General features: G+C 50.0%; 1 protein-coding gene across 2 annotated transcripts in view; it reads right to left on the bottom strand.

The window, feature by feature from the left end:
* Window positions 1-4,639: 4,639 nt before the first annotated feature.
* Window positions 4,640-23,591, bottom strand: part of MAPK1 (mitogen-activated protein kinase 1) — a 95,251-nt gene continuing 76,299 nt past the window's right edge. For both annotated transcript variants that reach the window (XM_082667347.1, XM_082667348.1), the window contains exons 7-9: window positions 14,710-14,819; window positions 12,777-12,902; window positions 4,640-8,319 (exon numbers count right to left, since the gene is read on the bottom strand). In XM_082667347.1, coding sequence (XP_082523473.1) covers window positions 12,786-12,902; window positions 14,710-14,819 — 227 coding nt within the window. In that variant the 3' untranslated portion in view covers window positions 4,640-8,319; window positions 12,777-12,785. The remainder of the gene's footprint in view (window positions 8,320-12,776; window positions 12,903-14,709; window positions 14,820-23,591) is intronic.

Genomic DNA, 23,591 nt, shown 5'->3' with positions numbered 1-23,591 from the left:
TCCAAGTGGATAGAGGTGGGGATGTGGTGTCGAGGACCAGAGGGATGGGGGCAAGCTCCCTTGGGGGCCTGATACTGCTTCCAGAACCAGAAATGTACACCTGTTACTTCAAGGAAAAACAAAAGGCAAAGCCAAGCAGCAAAACACAAATGACAAGGAAGGTGTGGGGGGGAGGGGGGAAGCACCGGTGTGGAACCCACTGCAGATGCAGGACACACCCGCCCTCCTGAGTCCTGGGAGCCACCATCCCAATTTCACCAGTGGAGACCCCAAGGGCCTGAAGTACCTCAGCTACAGGGTCAGGCTTAGGCTTCCATCTCTTCCCACCCCTCCCCCACCGGGCTGCGCCCCTCCCCCCAGCAGGGACCAAAGTGGGCCTGGCCAACGGCTCAGCGGCCAGACAGCGGGAGCTCAGGGGACTAGGGGTGAGTCTGCCTGCCTTTTGGAGCCCCTGCTGCCCGTGGACCTGCGTCCTCTGAACCCAGGCGGGGCATCCCACCCTGATGGCCGCACGATTTTAAATCAAGCGGTGGGTGGGTGGGCTGAATACACGCACCTGCAGCAGCCAGTGTGGGAAACTAGAGAATGCACATTACAGGTCATTCCAGGTCGGCGCCCTCGCTGGCCACCGTGGGGGATGGGGTCAGACCCCACAGTCACCCAGCTACGTGTCTCTGGCCAGGCCAGTCTAAGCCACCACATCTGAAAAAGGGCGAGACGAGCCTGTGATCCCTCCAAAACTCTTAGGCTCCAGGCTATTCTAAGACCTTGTTCCTTGTGGAGCGGCCGGGCCATCCCACGACCCGGTGGGCGGTCAGGGAGGGGCCCCGTGCCCAGCCTCCGTCTGGGAGACAGCAGACTAGGCGTCCTGTTTGCTTGGCCGTCGTGACATCCATCATCTGCCTTTTTCGTCCTCCTGACTTCACCCACATGCTCTGTCTGCACTGTCTGCTACTTGTCTTTTCAGGGAATGTACCCTGGTGGCAGCACACACCCCCCGCCTGTCCTGAGCCCCCCGTACCTCCTGGCCAGGGGAGGCCTCCTCTGACGGTCACCTCCACCTCCTTGCAACCTGCTTGGCCCAGCGTTTCCTTCTGAACCAGCATGTTCACAGACGACGCAGCTGCCTCTGCAGACATGCCCTTGCCAGACGCTGCATCAACACTGGACACTTCATTCTCCATCCTTACAAGCTCTTCTTCCTTATCATCTATCCCCCCACTCCCTATTTGTACTTCTCAGTGGTCTTAACAATGTTTCCTGCCCTTTTTAAAATATATTTTGTTTTCATTAGAATACGATTGCTTTACAATGCTGTTTCTGCCACACAGCAAAGTGAATCAGCCACACGCATACACACATTCCCTCCCTCTTGGACCTCCCCCACCATCCCACCCAACTAGGCCATCACAGAGCACCAGGCCGAGCTTGTTTCCTGCACTTTTAAATCAGGAGGCTGACCCCAGCTAATCCACCGGTGAGGCGCCCCCGCAGGTAACCCCCACACTGCTGGCCCTCCCTGGTCCACTGTGGACGTGGTGTCCTCTGTGGCCTCGTTTCTTCAATTGCTGCCTTTTTGTGGCATCTGCTCTTCTCTCTATGGCTTCTGAAATGATCATCTTTTGGTTCTTCTGGGGAAGAAACATCATGCTCTGTGGGATGGAGACAGGTAGGGGTGCTGGGCTGCCCCACCCCTGCTTATTCAGAGCAGGTGAATTTTGAGTTCACTTCATGAAAGGGCACTGGTGATAAAAAATACTTGAAAATTTGAAAAACGGATGTGTAAGTGCAGCAAAGACTTTCAAAAACAATCTAAGAAACCCCAGTTCTTCAGAAGAAATCAGCTCTGGCTCCCTGGTGCTATTCCCACTGGTCCCCATGGCGGGTCTATCGCTGTGGTCATGCACCCATGTTCTCCTGCTCCCTGGGTGCTTGATTCAACCTCAGGAACCCCACACGCTCCAGCCTACAGAGCTGGCCAGCTCCCCACACTCACGGAATGGGAACACTTCAGTGTGGAGTAAGAGCACTCATTTGGGCTTTGAGAGAAGTAAAAAGCGGGCAAAGATTTCTCGAAGTGGCAATGTGGCCACTGGTTCCTGCCCAATTCTGGCCTTAGGGTCAGCCTGGTGACCCACTGGGGACGGACAGCTGGCTTGTGTGCCCACACCGCCAGGCTGAGCAGACCCCCCAACCACCCGCCAGCGCTCGGACCTGAAAGCTTTGGCCCCGGTGCCCCAGGCCACAGCTCCACTCCCCAGCCCCGCTGCACCCTTTCTGGTCCTCCCACTATTTCCACGACTGATACCAGACTTGTTACCTTCTGGTCTTACTGAAAAAGGGGCGGTGGCTCCCCTGCCCCTCTGGCCAAGAATTTCAAGCGTAATCCTCTCCAACTCCCACCCAATTCGGTGCTCCCCTTACCTAATACCTTCACCCCCCAACACCTCTTTCCCAAGCCTGCGGCCACAGCAGAAAAGAGCTGGAGGCCGTCCTCGGACCCAGCTCAGCACAGGCCGAGTCAGGACCCCAGTACCTGCTTCTGGTTGGTCTGGGGGAAAGCATGTCGACACCCAACATGTGAATGCACATTGTTATATATAGAATTCCTTAGACTCCCAATTTTAGAAAGAAATTATTTAGGAAACAGGATGAAGGAGAAGGAGAAAAAAGGAAATAACTTGTCCAGACATCAGTGATTAAAGATGCCTTAATTTTGAAATGAGGAGGCTCTTGCCTATTTTCTGTGTCCACAGCACTGGGGTGGCTTTCAAGGCCCTCATGAAGGGAGTGAGGATGACCTGCAGGGTCTCCCTGATCTGCTCAGAAAAAGACAAAACTTTGCTTTCTGATAAAAATGACTCGTTTTCACATTCCTGTTGTCATCATTCAGATTTTAAATCCACACATCTTTGTGGACCTGCGCAGACATGGTCATTATCGCACAGCTGGTAGACTCCGGTCCTCTGGGCCTCTTCTGGCTGAGAGGTCCCCCTTCCCTCACAGGCCGGCAACTTCACGGATTTCCCGGCAGGCAGGGCCTGGCACCCAGTCCACTGCGAGCAGATCAGCCTTGAGGCCGGCAGAAGGTCTGCGTGACCGGAGTCTTCCAGGGGTGGTCACAGCTCAAGGTGATGGGTCTCTCCCCTCCCCTCACTGTTGTCACCCCCCAAGGGTGACCTGGCGAGCCCCAGGAGCCTCATTTGCACAGGACCCGGGTATGACAGCATCAGATCCCCTCCTACCTTCCTGTACCTCCCGCCACGCATGCTCAGCAGTGGCAGGTGCCTGTGCAGCCTTGGTGGCCGTGGCTGTCACTCAGCCGTCTCTCCCAGGCCCCGTATCGTCCAGCCGTGGGTCACCGCTGATGACGTGGCCCCTCAGGTCAGCGCCACTGCAGGCCTCCTCGGATCTCCTCCTCCTCCTCACGACACCGTTCCCATTTCACCTGGACAGACATGTCGTGAGCACTGCCACCCCTTCTAGAAGATGAGCTTTGTCCTCAGCCATCCTTGGCGCTGGACTCAAAGAAAGCGCCCCCATGGCCTGGGTCTGCCTGGACCCACACCCCCAGCCTCAGCCCTGCAGGTGGCCAAGCCCCCATGACACCAGGCCTTGCTCGGCTACTCCTCTGCAGACACCCCAGCTCCTCTCCCGCTCCCTCCCATCTCCACCTGCTCTGCAGTCACGGTCAGCCCTGGACACTCTGGTTCTGACTGAACACAGTGAACTGGGCCAGCCGAGATGCCATCTACAGTGCCAACCAGAATGGCTGCACTGCTGCTAAGGCCGGGGCTCACGATTAAAATGGGGAACGTAGGGTTATCAGACTCCTGTGTCCACTAACAGGAGGATCATTTGAATCGTCTAAAGGATTGGGACAACAGCAAAGCGTGTTCACCTCTCCAGGGAAAGCAAATGCAATACCAGTGCTTCAAACACCCCTCAGAAACTCCCAGTTCAGGTGGGATCCGCTCATTTGCCTGAAGAACGTTTGGGGCAGTTTTCCTCTCAGATGAACAGAAAATAGTTTGCTTAGCAGACACTCTCATGCTGCCTCACAACAAAACTTAAAGAAATAAAAAAACATTTAGGAAGATTTACCGCTTGCTTGGAGGTACTACGCTAGGCACTTGAAGTATCTGTATATAACCTTCACCGTGCTCAAGGCGAGTGTGCCAGCTCCACGGTGCAGCTGTGGGTCCGAGGCCCAGAGCCGAGCTCCTGCTGTCTCACCGTGGACACTGCTGGTATCTTTTCTCGTAAATAAGCCACTGCACGATGCCCAACAGTGACAGGAACCAAATGTCCAACAGTCCCTCCCGTGGTCATGATTTCTTGGTCTGAAAAGAGGCGGCCAGTGACACCTGCCCAGCAGCGGGGGTCGCTTAAGTTCAGGGAGATGAGAGGAGATGCGTGTGGCAATGCCTTCTCCCCCTACGGCCAAAGGTCTGAAGACCACTCTGGACAGACTAGGATTCCAGTGCCTCCAGAGCACCAGCTGACGGTACTACCGCCATGTTCTACGAGCAAAGTCAAACCAGAAGACGCACTTGCTTGGGAAATGTAATAAAGGACCAGGTGACTCCATATCTTCATGTATGAAATTCCAGTTAAGCTAGACATGCACAGTACTATGTTATTTTGGTAACACGGACACAATTTAATGATTCTAATTTTTTTGTAGTTTTTGTTTTTTTACAAGTTAGGTGCCATAAACAGTCAAATAATCCATCTTTTAAAAAGTACGTTTACAACATCAAAAGAATTAAGATGAAATATAAACCTTTCTACTTACAATTTTTATACAGATTAACCAAATCACAAATACCACAAATAAATGTTAAGTTGTAACAATATAATGAATAAACATTCAGATTCTTAATAAAATCTTCCCTTAACATTTGTTTTTAACTTACCATTATACTAAATAATCTATGCAGAGTTTTGGGGTACAATACCAAGAAGGCACCAACAGTACAAAGCAGGTAACAAAGCAGTTTCAGATCTTGAGTGCTCTACACGGATAAACAGCACAGAAAAGGCCACGAGCTTCAGGGAAGCTGGTGCAAGCCTACAGCATCCCTCTGGATTTCCCGTCTCTGACCCACGATGCCAAGCTGGCTGCAGTGAGGAAGACAGCGCTTCCTCTGCTGGGACATGCCTCTCATCTGTACTAGGAGGATCATATTTCAAACACCAGCACAACAATTTTAAAGCACAAATGCTTTAAAACATAAGCAAAAGGACTGCTCAGATTTTCAAAACCACTACATTTACAAAAATATTTCCCTTAAACTTGGGATTGCTCCAAAACATTGATTTACAAATATAAAAGTATTATGGAAGGACCCAAAGCATGTGTGCATATGTATGTGTATTAACATACTATTACCATACTATAGAAAAATTACCAATTTAAAATCTGTATTAACACGTAAGCAAATAAAGGTCAGTCTCCTCTGAATGGTCTGCGCATGACTGTTACTCGGCTTGTCGTAGGCAGTACACCTGTCTGCCTCAGGGACAGCCACCGACTACTGTGGCCCCGCCACACCCGTCGCTGTGCATGCAGTAGCAGGAGTCACGTGAACACACCGCACACCAACGCAGTGATCTTCTACCCTCATGTCCACGGTCTGCGTGTCTCTACCAGCTTTGAAGGCTGTGTCTGCACAGTCCTCCTGAGTTCTCTCAAGTCCATCCTGCTGGCTTGCTAGGTATTTTGTTTCATACTAAGTGAAAGGACTGGAATGTTTCGACAGGAATTTTTTGCTTACATTTTAGACACCAAAAAAGCCATCAGTCTGAAACTTATCTGCGTGGAGCAGTAATGGAGGCATTCGGGATCACCAGCATGAATTTAGATGACCTAACCTGTACATTTTTAGAGATGAAATATCCAAATGATGAGTCTTTCACACCTAACAGCTAGTACTTTTCACAGGTACCTTGGTTAAGACAATTCCTGACCTGTTAAACCAAGTTTAGCATGATTAGTAAAAAGCACACAACCTGTGGCTACAGGGACTCTAGGATGCAGTTAGTGGTTTCATGCCCATCTGACTCCATGGTACCAGTGGGGGGGGGGGGAAGAGCCTAGAGTCCCCAGGGATTAGTAACCAAGGCTATGGCTTTCTTTCTAGTTAGAGGACTGCAGGTTAACCTCATAATACTGCTAACATTCCATTTAAAAAGTACAAAGAAACAAGAGCAATAAAACTATCAATGCTCCTTTAAAAATGTATCGAGGAACAGTCAAATCTCTGTATCTTTTCAATGCTGTGTGGACCTTCACAAGGCAGCTCTGTGCATGGAGGTGAAAATCACGTATCTCAGGGCAAAAACCTAGATGTAGTTTTGATTTCTGAGGATGAGTCAGCCACCTGCTCTGGCCCGTGAGGTGTGAGCACCAGCACGCTGGGCTGGGGGGTGGGGGGTGGGGGGGTGGAGCCCTTTCCAGCACTCAACTGGGACACAGGCCGGCCCTCTTTAGAAAGAATCAGAGAATCCAACCTGAGACATTTGGGCTGCTTCATCAGAGCCTGACAGAACACTGTAGACCTATGATCTGAAGAAACGAACATGTCAGAATTGATTCTCTGCTGTGTGGAAGGAAAAAAGAACCCTCCAGAAATGCTTTCTAAATCACCTGACGTAAAGCTAAGTGTTCGGGCAGTGCCTGGTGGGAAGGGGAGGCCTGCAAGCCTTTCTGTTCTAAAGCACAGACTGAGCCTGACTGTCCATTTGGACCCGCTAATCCAGAGGAAATCAACACCGAATCTTAACATGAATATGAAGATAGAAGATGTACATTTATTTCCATGAATTACAAGTGCATTGCTGTTCATATTAGCAGGCAGTCTTTATATAACCCATTCTCCATTGCTGTCAAAAATCAAACAAGAAAAAAAGGACAGCTGAGAAATGAAAAGCTAAAAATAGAATTATTTTTCCTAAGTGATCTGCTGGATAGCATTTTCCGTGGAACACAACTCAGAGGTAACAATAGATTTTTTGTTTCAATCATAGGCATGTGGCACTTGGACAGTCATCTCCGCACAGAAAGCTGTAACAGTCATGCGAGGGTACAGTAATTACTGAACAAGGCAGATTTCTCACCACACAGAGCAGTGGGGGAGTCAAGAGGAGGCACCGCACGGGGACAGAACACCGAGTCCACACCACAGGGTGCGGCGGCGGGAACAAACACTAGAGGGCTCAGGAGGGCAGGGGCTAGGGCTCCTTGCACGCAGGACCTAGTGCTAGCTGCTCCTGACGGCCTGAGCTCGGTGACATCAGAGACGTGAGCGAGCACTTGACGAAAGAACAGTGCTCCAGTCGTGAGCTCACGGAGGCTTTATTACAAACTGTTATATCGTAGGTTGAAAATGAACTTGAGATGCTGACATGCTGTAGGAGGAAAAGGAAGTGTACACTTTCTCATTGAAAGACGCAGTGTCCCTCTCCGCTAGACCCTCAGGCATCGAGCGTAGCTACAGCGCCCGTGGCACCTGTGCCCACTGGGCGTGGAGCTCAGCCCCACACCACCTGGGCAGCCTGCATGACCTCGCGCACCTCTCACCAAATCCCGAGAGAAGTTGCCACTTTACGTCTTTTTGCATAAGTCTTGCAAACACCCAGAACTGTATATAACACATTTTGGCAAGTGCTGTGCCCCTGTAAATGGTACAGGTGGAACTGCCCGATGCAGGATTTCTTCCTTTTATTTAGAAAAAGGGCTGAATTTTCTAAAAGTTGGGCAAGCAGTACATATACCTTACATCTGCTAGAGATTAATATGACAAAAGGAGAGGTGCTGACGAGCACCCACAGGGTCCAGGGGCGGGAGCACGAGCTGCAGGGGCCCCGGCAGGGTGGGAGAGGAGTGCAAAGAGGGGCCGTCACTGCCTTAAAGTGCCCGAGGAGCGGCCACCCTCCCGGAAGGTGAGACGCAGTGACCGACGGTGAGGGCGGGGTCAGCAGGGCATCGGGAGGGAGGACTAGGGAGGGTGGAACCACTGCATCTTTCAAACCAGAAAGCGATTAGTGACTAAAGCAAGGTGAGCAGTAGGTGCCCTGAAGTACATACTGCCACAGGTCACCGGAGGGCGACACACACAGGGGTGCCAGGAACAGTTCTCTGGACTGAAGGAATTCTTTGAAAGCATAAAAGCCACAACTACCAGAAACTGCCCCTCCGAATGGCTCAAAGGAGTCAGGTGGACACGCCGAGACAGGCTGGAGACGGGCCCGGGGTCAGGAGCTGGGAGGAAGAACAGCGATGCCTGCGCGTGGCCCGTCCTCGGAGCCCGTGTCCTGTTGAGAAACAGACAGACCGACTGTGAGCTAAGGGTGAACCACGTGGGAAAAGCAGCAGCAGCAGTGCTAGGAAAACGGAAGAGTGAAAAAGCAAAGGAAAAACACTCCTGCAGAAAAGGTCATCTCCCTCAGAACCACGTGGCACGAGTCACACCCGAGGCTCCTCAAGGGTGGGCTTGCCTCCACGCTGCCATCCCCGGGCACCTTTTCTCTCAGACGTTTCACAGAGGATGTTTCCAGAATACTCAGGGGGAGACACGCACGCTCGCTCACAGCCAGGCCGGCGTCAGTGTTCCCCAGATGCCATTAACCAACGGTCCAAACCAGAGTCTGAGAATCTTTGTAAACACATGTGTGAAGTGGAAAACGCTTCTGCCTCCTATTCTCAGCACGTCTCTCTCTCTGGATGAGCAGGTAGGTCAGAATCAACCACACAGGAGGCAGAAAGTGTTTTTTTTTTTAATGCTCAAGTTTTCTGTGACTAAGCACAACAAGCACAACCAAGTGCTGGTAGGAAGCGTGAAGCTGGTGGGCCTGGACCCTGGAAGTGCAGGAGGCGACCCAATGGCTGCTGTCCCGCCAGGCCCCCCTGGCCCTGCAGATGTCCGAGGATCCCTCAGGAGGCCCCTGAGGTCCCCCATCACTCTCCTAACATCTCTATTTTACTTGAGGAAATTATATTCTGGGTTAAATCCACTCCACCTGTTTCCAGACTAGCAGTTCTTGGCTGTGAGCACAGACGGCTGGGGGTGGGGCGTGGGTGGACGTGGGAATTCCCTCCACCCCGAGGACCATCCTGGGGAGGAGAAGCGCACGTTCTCTGTCTCACGACGAAGCCGCGTGGAGACAGCATGAGGGTAATCGAGTGTGTCAGGATGCGAGCAAAGCAGACCTTCCTTCCCCTGGAGACGTGGCTTGTTAAACGCCCACCGGCAGGTGTCACCTGGCTCACAGGCACTGCCAGGTGGATAGTCCTTGTCTGCTGCTCGGGGAGACAAGCTCGGGGGACAAGACGTGACCTCCCCCTAGAGGCGTGCCACCATGAACTGCAGCCACACCTAGCAGCTGGCAGAAAACTAAAACTGCCCTAAATGCTTTTATCTTTAATGAAACCAAAGGGAAACAACAGATTAATGCCCCTAGTAATCAGTCCCCCACCACCCCCCGAGAAAGTCCAGCGCCGGGCTGGAGAAGGAGGAAGAAAGGCAGGCACCACCTCCTCTTCCCCAGCTTCTCAGGGAAGCAGGTAAGGAGATGGTCTGTAAGGATGAGGCTGAGACCCAAGGCTGGAGGAATCGGAGACTTGTCACAATGTATTAACCACTTATACCTTTTTACCTTTCCAGTGAAAACATTTCTAAAATAGAGCCCCTTAAACAAAATATAATGAACATACTTTGACCCTTTACAATCACTCAGAGCCGCCACTAAGAACATCAGCGAGCAGGGGACACCTAGGGTCTCCTCTGGAGCGGTCCCTGCTGTCCCCTCCAGCAAAGCCCCCACAGCTGTATGAGCACGTTTCCCCGGCGGCCCCGTGTGTCACAGCACCAACACCTCCAGGCTCTCCTCTGTGCAGTTCCGCCCTCGCTGCAGACTGGGAACTCACACCCCGGTCCCTCCACCTCCCTGGGGAGCAAATCTAGGTGAAAAAAGATTTAAGTCTAAAGGACCTGGACTCTCTGCCTAGTTTTGCCACCGATGTATAATCTTGAGCAAAATGCTTAAACACACTCCTTCAGTTTCGTCAAGCGTAGACCTGGGCTGTGTGCTGACTTCAGGAAACGCTGCTGTGATCATCAAAAGGCAATGTCTGTGAAAGAACCTGGCCCAGAGCTTAACAACGCCCCCAACCCACCCTCCTCTGCACTCACTCTTCTATCCTAGATGACTAAATTATAAGTCAGTCTAGATGTTGGAAATTTCCTTTGAAATGCACAGAAAAAAACAAGATGGATTGATGGGCAGATGGAGGAATGCATGGACAGATACGTGAAAAGGCAAAGAAAGTATAATAAAACGTTAATCATAGGATCGGGGTGGTGGGAATATGGGTGTCTACTGTAAAACCCTCAACTTCTCAGAATAGGTAAAAATTGTCATTTAAAAAACGTTTGGGAAAAAAATCAGGCTACAAGCACATTCTGTGCCTTCTGTGTGCCTGGAGGAAGTGAACTAAACACAGAGCAACCCCCCTGCCACCGCCTCCACTGGTGACAGGCCCCAACCCTGGATACTCAGAGCTGGGGTGGGCCCCGGGTGGGCTTGGTCCCCGTGTGCTAATGGCCTCCAGTAGGCATCCAGTCAGCAGCCTTGTCCTGTGGCCCAGGACCCTAGTCACTGTCACGTTCCCCTGTGCCTGCTGCCTGACCAGCCACCCCACAAGTCCCTGCTGAGGTCCCGCCACCCAGACTGCCCAGTGTCAGATGCCCTGACACTTCAGGACCTGAGACCACCTGTGAGGAGAGGCGGGCCCCTCCCCACCAGCGGGGCGCCCCCTCCCGGCGCTCTGCATCTTTGGGGTCGAACCCTCCCCTGGTGTAGCACCACAATGCTGGGCCTGACTCCCCGGGTCCTGCCATCAGGCTGCTAGAAAGCAAAGCCTGGGTCTTACCCATCCGTTCCCTCCTACCCGGCACTAAAGTACGTGACAGGGATTAAATGAACAATGACAAACTGATAGCTCCATCACCCCCAGATGTTCTACACCAAAGATGTGCATGATGGTCTGTGTCTTTCTCCCCTCTCAGGCCACGTGCTCCTCGGGGGCCACGTTCAGTCCTGTCTGTTCTGCTCACTGGGGTGAGCACACAGCATGTATGCCCTGAAACCAGAAGGCAGGGAAATCAGGGGCCATGAACACACAGGAAAGCAACCCATGGAAGGGACCATACAGAAAGTTGCTCAGCTCGACCTTCCAGGCCAGGGGTCAGTGGCCTAATTTGTAAAGAGCCAGCCAAAAGCTTATTCACCCAACGCAGCCAGGCTGACCTGGCACGGACACGGGGACGGAAGAGCAGGCCCCTGGCAGAGACAATCCCCCCACTGTGAATGCAGGCAGAGAGGCCAGGAAGGGGTGAAAACGGCTGGGTCCCAGGGGCCGCTTTCCTTCTGTCGGTGAATGACCGTACAGTGCCTTGTGTGCAACAAATTCTTCAAGAGATTGTCCTGATGTGAGGTGTGGACGGATGAACGTTTCCAACCCCACTGGACTGGCCTCCCTGTCCCCTGCGGCATCTCCCCTTCCTGCTCAGACACTTCCTGAAGGTTGGCTGCTAGGGGCACATGTGCTCGGGCTTGGAGTCTGGCCTCCAGTGTGTCCCAGCAAGGGCCTGCCAGTCCCCCTCCCTTGCTTGGTTAGGGAATCGGGGTCTTTTAGGCTCTGCTCCCCTCACTCCCCTGCAGTCACTGCTTCTCCCGACCACACCCCAGTCTGAGCCCCAGGTCTGGAAGCTCCTCTCCCACCCTCTCCTCTGCCCTGGTCCAGCCCTGGTGGCTCTGTGAGTAGGTGAGCTGATCGCATCTGCTTGTAGCCCCCCTTCCGCCCTTCCCTATCCCCTGATCTGAGCTCCGGGGCTGGGACCCTGCCTTAGCACTGCTGCCTGTCCTTGGCAGCTGCTTCTGGTGGGACTGCCAGTGGCAGGCACTGAGAGGAAAAGCCTTCCTTCTTCTGCCTCTAGTGACACATGGCTCTTCGGGAGGGGTGGTCCTGGGTTTCAGAGGTACTGGAGGGTGGTGGTGACTCAGGCCCCTGAGGTCCCTGGGTCAGTGGCAGTCGGGCTCCTGACCCTCCTCAGCAATGGTGATGCTCTAACAGCTGCAGTTCTGGCAGGGGCCCGGCACCCTCCGGGCCTGCTGACCAGACAGATGCTGGCTCACATCGCTTCCCCTCAGCCCCTGCAGACCCCCGCCTGCAGGAAGCCCCACCGCCCCGCTCTTGCTCTCCAGCCCTTCCACAGCCTCCTGACTGATCACACACCCTCTGTGTGAAATAGCTCAAGCAGCTTCTGATCTCAAGCCTGGACGCTGCCCAACACAGGCAACCTCAGACCAACCCTCAGCCTGACCCCAGTATGTGAAAATAAATAAAAAGGCCCAGGCAGGAGAGAATGGACTTAAGATCCAGCTGAGAATCCCCAATGCCCACTGCTGCAGAATCCCCCACTTCGTAACCCTGCCTGGAGCCCCCTCGGTCACCTGTCTGCAGACCCCACTGCCAGGCCATCCAGCTGCCCCGGGCTGGTCTGTCCAAAGCATTTCCCCAGCAGGTGCCTCAACCCTTGGTCATAATTCTTTATCTCAATGCTCATTTCTACAGAGTTCTAACATAACAAGCCCCACTCTCTCTCCCGTTCCGTATATTCTCTAAAATTGAGATCTGTGTTTCCTCTTTTTGAACACTTTTTACCTGTCTCCTCTGCTAGGATTTACTATATGGTTAAAGCTCCAGGTACCTGAGAAATTTAAGATCTGTATCCTGGCTGGAATCTAGCGGTCTCTTCAAAAATGAGTTCTTTGAGCTTTTCCTTGGGCAAGTCATCCAATTCCATGTCAAACTTGAATGGTGCTTCGGCGATGGGCTTGAAAAGAAAATAGAACGTTTAGACAAAAGTGGTTGCGGCTGAGGCAGTCATTCACTGCTCCACAGAAAGACCATAGCTCAGGCTTTCGAACTGAGACGGCAGGACTGGCACCTGTGATGAGCAGCCCTGTGCTGCACCCCAGTCACGGAAGTGCACCTCCCGAGAGCCCTGAACCAGTGAGAGGGAGCGTCCCCACATGATTCTCCAATGTCTTCAGGCACTGCATGCACATGGCAGCCACAGGAATCTGCTGTGATGGGAGGGCTGCTGCTGGTGGTAGTATGTGTATACAATCAAGACCCTCAATACTTGAATAAATGCATTTGATTACATACATTATGGTATCTTTATATGAAGAAGTAATACGGAGCCATTAAAAAGTGAAGCCGCAAGGAAGGTGAAAATCATGGCAAAATGCCCATATTTGTGTTAAACAGAATGAACTCTATTTTTAAAATTTAGATATAGAAATATAAGACTGAGAAGGAAACACTCCAAAATTTTAATAATGATAACCGCATAACAAGACTACAAAGTGATCTTTCTTGTATTTTTCTGCAAGTTTTTGCTTTTCTTTAGTATACTTTCTCTATAAATAACCAGAAATCTAATACTGTCTATTCATATCAAAAAACCTCCATGCATACTCAACGACAAAAGATGTAGTCAGTTAATATTTTGATTTGTAAGCACCCCCCTCCAAACGAATGCAATGTTACAGAACCTGATGACGATACAGCTGTTACCAGGCACCCCAGACCTTATCCATGTCACCCTCACACCATGTATCAAGGGAAAGGAAACGTGCACCCCAAACTCTGCGCTAGGCCCTGGCCTCTTGAAAGGGGGAAAAGAGAAAAACAAGCAGCTCCTCTCCCTGAAGGAGGGCTCGACGTACGGGACCCTACACATGCCACCCTTCTAATCCGCCTGGCCCCCTTTGGGTGTGGGGTACCACCCCAGCCTGAAAGTAGGACGTGGGGCTTAGGAAACCGCCAGCTCACAGGGCAGTAAGAGCCCCAGGTCCCATGTTTTCAGCTGCTCCTCTGTTATGTACCACGGAGGTCGCGTCAACTGTTTCCGGGAAAGGCTGTGGAAGGGGAAGCTGACTGATATATGTTTGATTTCCTCTTTCTCTTTTTCATGTAACTGCTTTTCACTTTTGTAGTTAGTTCTTCCTTTCCTCTTCCATTTCCCCTTTAACACATTCCTCTTGGTTCTCCCTTTTTAAAAAACAGGAGTGTGAAGGCTTACTGTCTATGCATTTGAACCTCAACTAGAAAGATCCACATTTCTGGTTCTTACTGCACTTTCCTTCATTATCCTCCAGAGAACAAAGTTAAAAGTGAGTCCCCAGAGGAATCAAAGAGCCAAGGAACGGGGACTTTTGGACAGAAGATGCCCGACATGCAGCACCTTCACCTGCATGCCCGGTGTGCACTGGAGACTCGCACACGCACCTCTGCGACCAGCATTCCTCATCACGACAGGCTCTCGTGTCTCTAGGGAGGCACACACGGAGGCAGACACGAAGCCACCAAGCTCTGGTGGGACTGTCCTGGCTGACCTGTCCCCTCCTCCCCTCCACCCTCAGGGTGGGCCCTGCAGTTCCATGTCTCTTCCTGCCACAGGCCATGACCACAGTCCTGGGATCCCTTTCTTGCCTGTGCTCCCCTCCCCTTCCATTTCCCCGGCCCCACCCGGTGCAGGGGACCTAAAGGAAGGGGTTTCAGGCTGTGGGGACAGCACTAGTCTCAGGCACATGATGGCAGGGCCACTCAGCCGGGGGGGTGCAGGCTCTCACCTCGTCACTTGGGTCGTAGTACTGCTCCAGGTACGGGTGGGCCAGAGCCTGTTCCACCTCAATCCTCTTATGAGGGTTGAACGTCAACATCTTGTCCAGTAAATCCAGAGCTACAAAGAGAAAGGTTTTGAAGAGGTGAGAAGCCAAAGAAAAAGTCAATGAAATACTCTCTCGTCTTCCTGTTTAAGTCCACTGACCCACAAGACAACCGAGCTAAAGGAGCCCCCACCACCCAGGGGTGCCTGTTCCATCTCTGAGCTTGAGTCTGAGCACCTGTTAGTAGAGACCCAGACTCAGGAAGGTGATATGCTCAGCAAAGGCTCCACATAGTGGCCAGGATTCAAGCCCAAGTCTGCCCCCAAAACCTGGCCTTGTCCTAAATCACAGCTCTGCTCGCAGGGTCAAAAGCAGAGGTTTTATGTATGTACCGCTCTTAAGTCAACTCCAAAGTCAGTTCTGCAATGGTCACTGCCTCCCATGTGGTTTCAGCCTCCTCCTTCCAGGTCCTGGCTGAGAGGCATGTGTAAAGCACAGGCCCCCTGGCCTGCTCTGCAGCCTGGCGTCTTTCTCCAAGGCCCCAAACTACAAGTATTCTCTCGACCTGGCCGGCAGTTCAGCCCTGACCATCTTTTTCATGTCGATGATGCAGCAAGGCAGCAAGTGCAGGGCCAACAGGAACAAGCCGGAGGCGGTGGCCAATGAGCAGCCTGCCCTGGGGCCTCTACAGAGTATCTAGGCACCACCTCAGGCCGCGAGGACAGCCAAGGGGCACGGCTGACAGTGGCTGGGACCAGGGTTAAGGGTCATGTGACAAAATACTTCCTGTATTTAGTGTCAGAAGTAGGTTTCAATGAGGGAGAATACATGCTAGAAAAGACATCACTGTTCTGGTAAAGAGGTAACAAAGAGGGCTTCTTTTAAAACTATCTTCTTTTATTTAACAATGCTCAGACCAGTGGTGCTCACGGCCCTGAGACACCCCTGAGAAATCCAAGGGCTCCAAGAAATAAATCTAACAACTACTAGATAGGGCTTCCATGGTGGCGCAGTGGTTGAGAGTCTGCCTGCCGATGCAGGAGACACGGGTTCGTGCCCCGCTCTGGGAAGATCCCACATGCCGCGGAGCGGCTGGGCCCGTGAGCCATGGCCGCTGAGCCTGAGCGTCCGGAGCCTGTGCTCCGCAACGGGAGAGGCCGCAACAGTGAGAGGCCCGCGTACCGCAAAAAAAAACCTACCAGGTAATTATTAAGAACACACATTTTTAGAAAATGTATTGACACTAACAAAAACAAAAGCACTGGCATCTACTTAATGAAGCCTTGTTACTCACGGTGATAGTTTCTTATTAGGTTATCAACCTCGTCCATCTGCAAATGAGCACCCGACTCTAAGCTCTAGGATAAAGAACGGTGATGGAAAATCACTGTAGTCACTAGGAAATGTGCTCCCCGATGGAGAGCAGCTGGCAGCTGGCCAGGAAGTCGCCAGGAGAGAGCGAGTGGGTGGAGTGCCCCACTGCCCGAAGTTGTGGCCCCCACGTGCACATCCCTGCACACCACCCCTACTCACCTTCAATCAGGAGATCATCGATGTGGTACACTGTGTGATGGACATAAGAAATTCCACACAGCAAAGGACTTTTTTCATGTCCATAAAGTGAAGTGTGAAAAACAGTACGTTTTTTTTAAAGCCCACATAATGAATTTCTACAAATAGTACATTTTCAAACTGGTAGATGGGCGAACACACCTGCTGGGCCTCAGAGCCCTACCATACCTAACACAGGTACTAAAACCGACCTCAATTCCCGCTCCCGCCCCCCTCCCCTAGAGCTCACAGACATTTCCCCAAGGAATGCCTTGAGATCAGATAACCTCCATCCATGTCAGGAGAAGCCGAGGGCCCAGGCACAGTCAAGAGTCTAACAGCATTATTTTTAAATTCCAAGTCTTGTTGATATTAAGGAGGGATGCACTCCAAGGCAACTGGATGCTCTGCAGCTGACACACTCCTAAAACAGACCTTTCAGTTCCTTCAAGTTCAATCCTAGGCAACACTTTCAAAAGAAAAGAGCTTTTTAAATTTTTTTTTTTCTACTTGAAAACTGACTGGCTCTCCAGCCTCTTTTGACTGCAGCGCTATTTCTGCACTGCTTGCAGCTACAGGAGGGGAGGCGGGGAGATGGGAAGCAGCTGGCAGGTGCTGCTCCCACAGTCAGAGAGCCCGGCCTCCCTCCTCCCACATGCTCAGCATCCCGCTGGCACCACTCCAACGTATGAATCACGCTGGCTGTGCATAGGATGCAGATTTTATTTTCCCTAAAAGACTGAAGCCCCTTCAAGGCCAGGATGACATCTGACCACGATCCTGACTCTCCCTGGTGGCGGCCATGAGCCCACACCTCCCCTCTAACTCCGGGGGGTGTGCAGCAACATGACCCCACCCTTCCGGCTCATCAGTCACTTCTCCTTCCAGGTCCTGGGGCGGGTCACCCGGCTGGCAGCACTGCTCTGGGGCCGTCTCACCTACCCAGCAACACTCTGATCCCAGATTAAGGTTGCCATCTGTCATTTCCATCCTCAGCTCGAATTTCTGAGCAGAGGCAGAGAAAAAGCCCACCTGTGCAGACTGTGCCACTGCAACAGTGCTTCTCAAACTTTCTGATCTCAGAGCCCTACTCTTGAAAACTGAGGATCAATTATTAAAAAGCAGCGAATTCAACTCACAATTCAAACAACTGCACAGCACCATCCTTTGAGGAAACCACTGCACTCAGTACGTGGCAGATGTGTTCTGCGTGCACTTATCCCGCGCTGTCACATGGAACACTAAAAAGACTGGCACAAAGGACAGGACACAACAAAGCGACTTCTCTGTGCTGCTTAACCAAAGGCACCTCACACGCAGCTGCCCTGGTTTTAGCTGGGAGGCTGGCACTGCCGCCTCGCCCTGCACTGAGCACAGATGGCAGCACAAGGGACAGGGTGCAGGATGCCTCAGTGTCATCATGAAAGGAGTTTTCACCTCACCAACCCCCTGGAAGGATCTTGGGGACCTTAGAGGTCTAAGGAGCATACTACCAAGAACTGCTGAGCCACAAAAACTCAAGATCTTTAATCTTATCATGGTCCCCAAGAGCTCGGGGAAAGCCCTGGTCAGCCCTTCTCTACTCACATGGGTGGATCATGCCCTTCCTGCCCACCGGCCCTCATTCCTCTCAGCACAACTTTCTGAGAAAATCAATATCCCCAGGGGTGACCTTCCTGGGCATTCCTCCACCAGATCCACATGCATCCTTCTGTTCAAAGAGGAGACCCTCTCCCCACCCAAAGCCGATCCTCCCTGCTGCCCTCACCTGGCCCAGTCCTTTCTGTCTCCATGTTCCCATTCCTCTTATGTGGTCACCCATGACCTGAACTGGAGGCCTCTATGCCATGTGGAGGTGCTGAACTCGGCCACATTCTCACAAGGCATTATCTGTGTCCATCTCCTCTACAGGTTGCGAGAATCCCCATCCCTCCTGCACTGCCCAGGGAAGATTCTTGTCCAGTTCCTTACACATCTCACTCTTCACCTCCCCAGCCTCTTCCAGGATTTCAAATGCCATCTGTTAAAAAACTCCTAAATCTACTGTCAGCTCAGGACTCTCACTCTCTGTATAAAGAGACTCTCTGTAGGTAATGAAATAGAATACAGCTTATCCCATTGAGAATATATATATGTATATGCATTTACAGGAGCAGTAATAAAGTCTGGTGGCTTTTCAAATACCAGGTTATCTGAGAAATGGACACAGACTTCTCACAAGAACGGCATTTTTTAAAATTTCAAAAAATAGGGGAATTCCCTGGCAGTCCAGTGGTTAATACTCCGCTCTTCCACTGCAGGAGATACCAGTTTGACCCCTGGTCGGGGAACTAAAATCCCGCATGCTGCATGGCATGGCCAAAAAAACCCCCCAAAAACTAAAAAACGAAAAACAAAAGTGGGACCAAGAGAACAGAATTCCTCATCTTTCTTTACGCGCTGACAGCCGTCTGCTGGCTTTGCGCACCTGACCTCTAACCACACGGAGCTGCACTTGCCATGGGGGAGCTCTCAGGATTGCCCGTGGGAGCGGTGACACCAGCTCGGCCACATTCACCAGGTTCTCTTGGCCACAGTGACTGTCAAGGGTGTGGACACAGAGGCAGTGAGTGTCAGCCCCACACTTGGGCTAAAACTATCAGGAAACAGGTCAGCGTGAGCCTGGAGATGCTGGTGGCCATCGTGTCACCATGAGAAAAGAGGCTGGTTAACAAGAAAGATGGAACAGAGGAAGGCAATGCTGAATGACAAAGTCCAGATTGTGGTCAAAGGAGCTACGCCTGGAATCAAAGCCCGGCTGGGCCTGTCGGTTCCGAGAGCCGGTGAAGTCCTTCTTCAGGCCAAGGCCAGTCCCAGTGGGTTCTCATGAAGTGGACAGAGAAGGCCTCAAAGAGCCGACCCTCCAGTCTGTGATGACTCACCCCACGCCCACAGCCCCATTGCTCAGTGGGAACTACTGCTCATCTCTGGACACATTTTGTAGAATTTCCCTGTGCATCTTCTTTCACACAGTTGAAATCATATTATACATAACAAAGGCTGTGTTATCTCCTCAGTCAACTCTGCTCATTAGTATTTTCCCATGCTACAAAAACTTTGTAAAAATCACTTTTAGGGACTTGATACAATATTCCTTTGAGTAGATGTATCAGTTGACTCTGATCCATGAACAATGAACAGTTAGCGCTGAGGTTGTTTCTAACAATTTTTTTAAAAATTTATTTATTTATTCTTGGCTGCGTTGCGTCTTCATCGTTCTGTATGGGCTTCTCACTGTGGTGGCTTCTCTTGTTGTGGAGCACAGGCTCTAGGCCTGTGGGCTTCAGTACTTGTGGCATGCAGGCTCAGTAGTTGTGGCTCGCAGGCTCTAGAGCATAGGCTCAGTAGTTTTGACGCACAGGCGTAGCTGCTCCGCGGCATGTGGGATCTTCCCGGAGCAGGGCTCGAACTCGTGTCTCCTGCATTGGCAGGCAGATTCTTAACCACTGTGCCACCAGGGAAGCCGTTTCTAACAATTTAACACGGCCCAGACTAAACTCGCAACTGCTAACTCCCGACTGGCTCCTCCCACAGTGACCCTCGGCTCAGTACCTCTTCGTGGAAGTTGTGTGTTCTTGTCCTTTGCTCATGTATTTTATCCACTGATGTCTTAGAGTTCTCTCTGCTCTTTAAACACTAATAACATTAACGAGAAGTCTAACATTAAGAACTACTGCTCTTAACCCTGCCTAATATTCTTAGCTCTCAACCTTCCCAATTATCCTATGAGGTAGGTAAAACTTGCCCCAATTTTGAGATGAGGAAAATGTGAAAAAGTGAGGTCACAAGTCTGCACTCAGGAGGCCAATTGTAGAGCACAGGACCTAACCACCATGTGTGTGGCCATCAACAAAACAGGACAGGGATTCTTTAGATGTTATTCAATCTAGAACAAATTATACCTATTTGTCCACACCTGGTCTAATCTAGTTTAAATTTTAAACTTTTAAATCTACTACCTTTCATTTATGTTTGTCTTTTTTTTTTTAATTAATTAATTTATTTTTGGTTGCGTTGGGTCTTCGTTGCCGCGCACGGGCTTTCTCTAGTTGTGGCGAGTGTGGGGCTACTCTTCATTGCGGTGCGCAGGCTTCTCCTTGCGGTGGCTTCTCTTGTTGCGGAACACGGGTTCTAGGTGCGTGGGCTTCAGTAGTTGCAGCATGCAGGTTCTAGAGTGCAGCCTCAGTAGTTGTAGCACACAGGCTTAATTGCTCCGCAGCATGTGGGATCTTCCCAGACCAGGGATTGAACCCGCGTCCCCTGCACTGGCAGGCAGATTCTCATCCACTGCGCCACCTTGGTTTGTTTTTAAAGCTTAGGAAGATATTCTTCCCCCACGCAGAGATCAGAAAAATACTGAATGCTCTAAATATCGCTAGTTTTTAATAGTATGATTTTTTTAAAAGTATTTGCTCATCAATTGTTTTGGAATTCACTTTGATGTGTGAATAGTGATTTAAATTGGTTTTCTTCCAAACAGCTATTCAACTAGCCCAGTACCATCTGCTGAAGAATAATCATTTCTTCCCCCTCACAGGAGTAATTTTGGAGAGAATCCTAAGCTAGATTCCTTTGAAGAAAAATCTACAATACTACTGGTTCAAGGGACTCAGCAGTCAGAAATTTCCAACAAACATGTGAAAAAATATTCAACCTCACTCTTAATTAAAGAAAAACAAATTAAAATGTCACTTCCCCCCCATTTGGTTGGCAAACCCAAAAGTGCAATACCCAGAATTGCTGGAACAAAAGACATGTGACAGAATTGCCAAGCTGCCTTTCAGAGAGACTCCACAGATTCACACTCTACCAGCTGCCTCTGAGAAGATCCCCTGCCTTGACCACACAGTGGGTTATCAAACTCTGTGATTCTTGCTACTGTGATGAGTGGGAAAAAAATGGAATTACTGACCTTTCAATGTTCATATCTCATATAATAAATAACAATGAGTCCCTTTTCCTATATTTAAGAGACATTTACATTTCCTTTTCTGTGAACTATTTGAGTTCACTTGGGTTTTCCCATAAGATCTTATGGAAAAATGTGAACAAACATTTTGGCCAACCCAATACTATTGACCAGACTTAAAAGCGCCAGTGTTTCAGCTTGAAAGTTTTAATTTCTTGAGATCCCCGAGGTCTTCCATTCATTTCTTCCTGTTATTTTCATGCAAATCTAGACTATTAGCTACCTGCATGCAGGTTCTTAAATCTGTCTTATTGCTGTTCTATGTCCAGGGCCTTAGAACAGACACCCATCTATTTATTAAATGAATACATTTACCAATGCTGTACTAAGAAACCAGAAGCAACCTGGTGGCATATAAATATGGCCCCCATTTCTTTGCAGCTGCTCCCATGAAGGGGTGGATTCATTTCTCCCCCTCTTGAGTCGGGCCTGACCTTGTGATGTGCTCTGACCAACGGACTGTGGCAGAAATGTCCATTTCTGAGACCCAGCCAGGAGAGACCTTGCAGCTCCTGCTCTGGTTCTTTTGGAATGCTGTTGCCAGCATGAGAAACCCAGTCTGGTCCACTGCAGGACGAGAGCCAACAGGGTGCTAGGTGCTGTGAGGCACCCTTAGGCCATGCAGCATGAGGCGAGCCGAGCAGACCCGCCCAGCTGCACCAAGCCCCGTGGGCTTTGGAACAAATATGTGCTGGTCGGGTTTTTAAAATTTTTGGTAATAAGGGTCAATTTTAGTAAGATCCTCTTCTAGATCTTATTTCACAAGGTGCCACATTAACCTAGTTTTGGTTTGGTTTGGTTTGACTGAACTGTTTCTAAGTTTCAGGTGTGCAGCATCATATGGGGTGATCTGAAGGCCCGGGGTTGTGGAGGGGTTTGTTGCACAGCAACAGATAACTGATGTAAATGTCAATGTCCAACATGAGGTTGTGAAAGACACTACAGGCCACCCACAAGGGAACGTTATGTACCCATTCTTTATTACAGAGACATAGAAAGGACCCAAGATATATAAATGAAAAACTTTGTCTTGAGATCTCAGAACCTAGTCCTACCAAAACCAGTAGTATAGACATTCACACAACCCTGTGATGCAGGTACTAATATTTTATAAATGGGAAAACAGAGGCCCAGAGAGGTTAAGTAGTTCGTCCAAAGGATGCTCAGCTGGTAAGCGGCTGGGCTGTGGACTGAACCAGGGAGGTCTGGCTGTAAAGCCTGTGCTCTGGACACATGATATTTTATGCCCATTTCAGCACTAAACTCCATCTTTCCACTTGATTCTATGTATAGTTCTTCCCCGCTTTTTCATTATATTCACCCAATACCTACAATTCAAATTTAACTGGATTTTAGTGGGGTTAATTATTACCTGAACGAACCAATCTCAAAGTTCATGACCTTAACCTAAGGAAAATAAGCTAAAAAACCCTCAAATAATTTGATGCAAATTATGACTAACTAGAGAAAAGAATGAGGAAACAAACAGGAGAAAAGCCTAAGAGTTCTGTTTCTTGTAAGGTCTTAATTATACAGTTTTGTTATGTACACACCTCTTAAAAAAGGCAACTCAGGAAATCAGATCTAGGTAACATGCTTGGGATGGACGATACAGCACACAAGCCAATCTAATCAGCAACATGTGCAAGGCATGGGAAATTCTAATTTTGAAAATTCTGCAACTAGAATACATTATATAACTATAACTAAATAGGAAGAAGCTGTGCACACTTTGGTAGAGCAAACATTAAAGGTTATTTTGGGATTCTGATAATTAAGACTATTTCTTATTCTCTGACTTATTTTTTCTATACGTCCAAACTGTCTACCATAATCATACACTACCTTTATATCAGAGAGTTTAAAAGACAGTTCCTCTTATATCCAAAAGAAATTCAATTTTAAACCAAGTGTTTCTGAAACTTGGCTCAGGTCAACACATAAAACAAATTTAACATCTAAGTAAATCGTTGTTAACGTTAAAAAATACACACATATGTACACACACACACATACATATGCATACACACATATTAGAAAAAGCTAAAATTCAGTCAACAGCAGACTGGATGTAAATATTGTAATATCACTGCACCAACATGTCAGCAAGCTGTTCTTGGGTTCCCTCCTCTGACCTCTTCCTTCCACTCTAAGGACTCCTGTGATGACAACAGGCTCACCTGGACAACCCATGCTAATTTCCCCACCTTAAAGTTAGCTGATGAGTAATCTTACTCCTCTCTGTCATGTAACCTAACATGGGTTCAGTTTCCGGGAATTAGGACAC

Source organism: Grampus griseus, assembly GCF_964374135.1.
Source record: "Grampus griseus genome assembly, chromosome: 12".
Taxonomy (NCBI): Eukaryota; Metazoa; Chordata; class Mammalia; order Artiodactyla; family Delphinidae; genus Grampus; species Grampus griseus.
The sequence above is the reverse complement of the archived record's forward strand: the minus strand, read 5'-3'. Positions and strand labels throughout refer to the sequence as shown.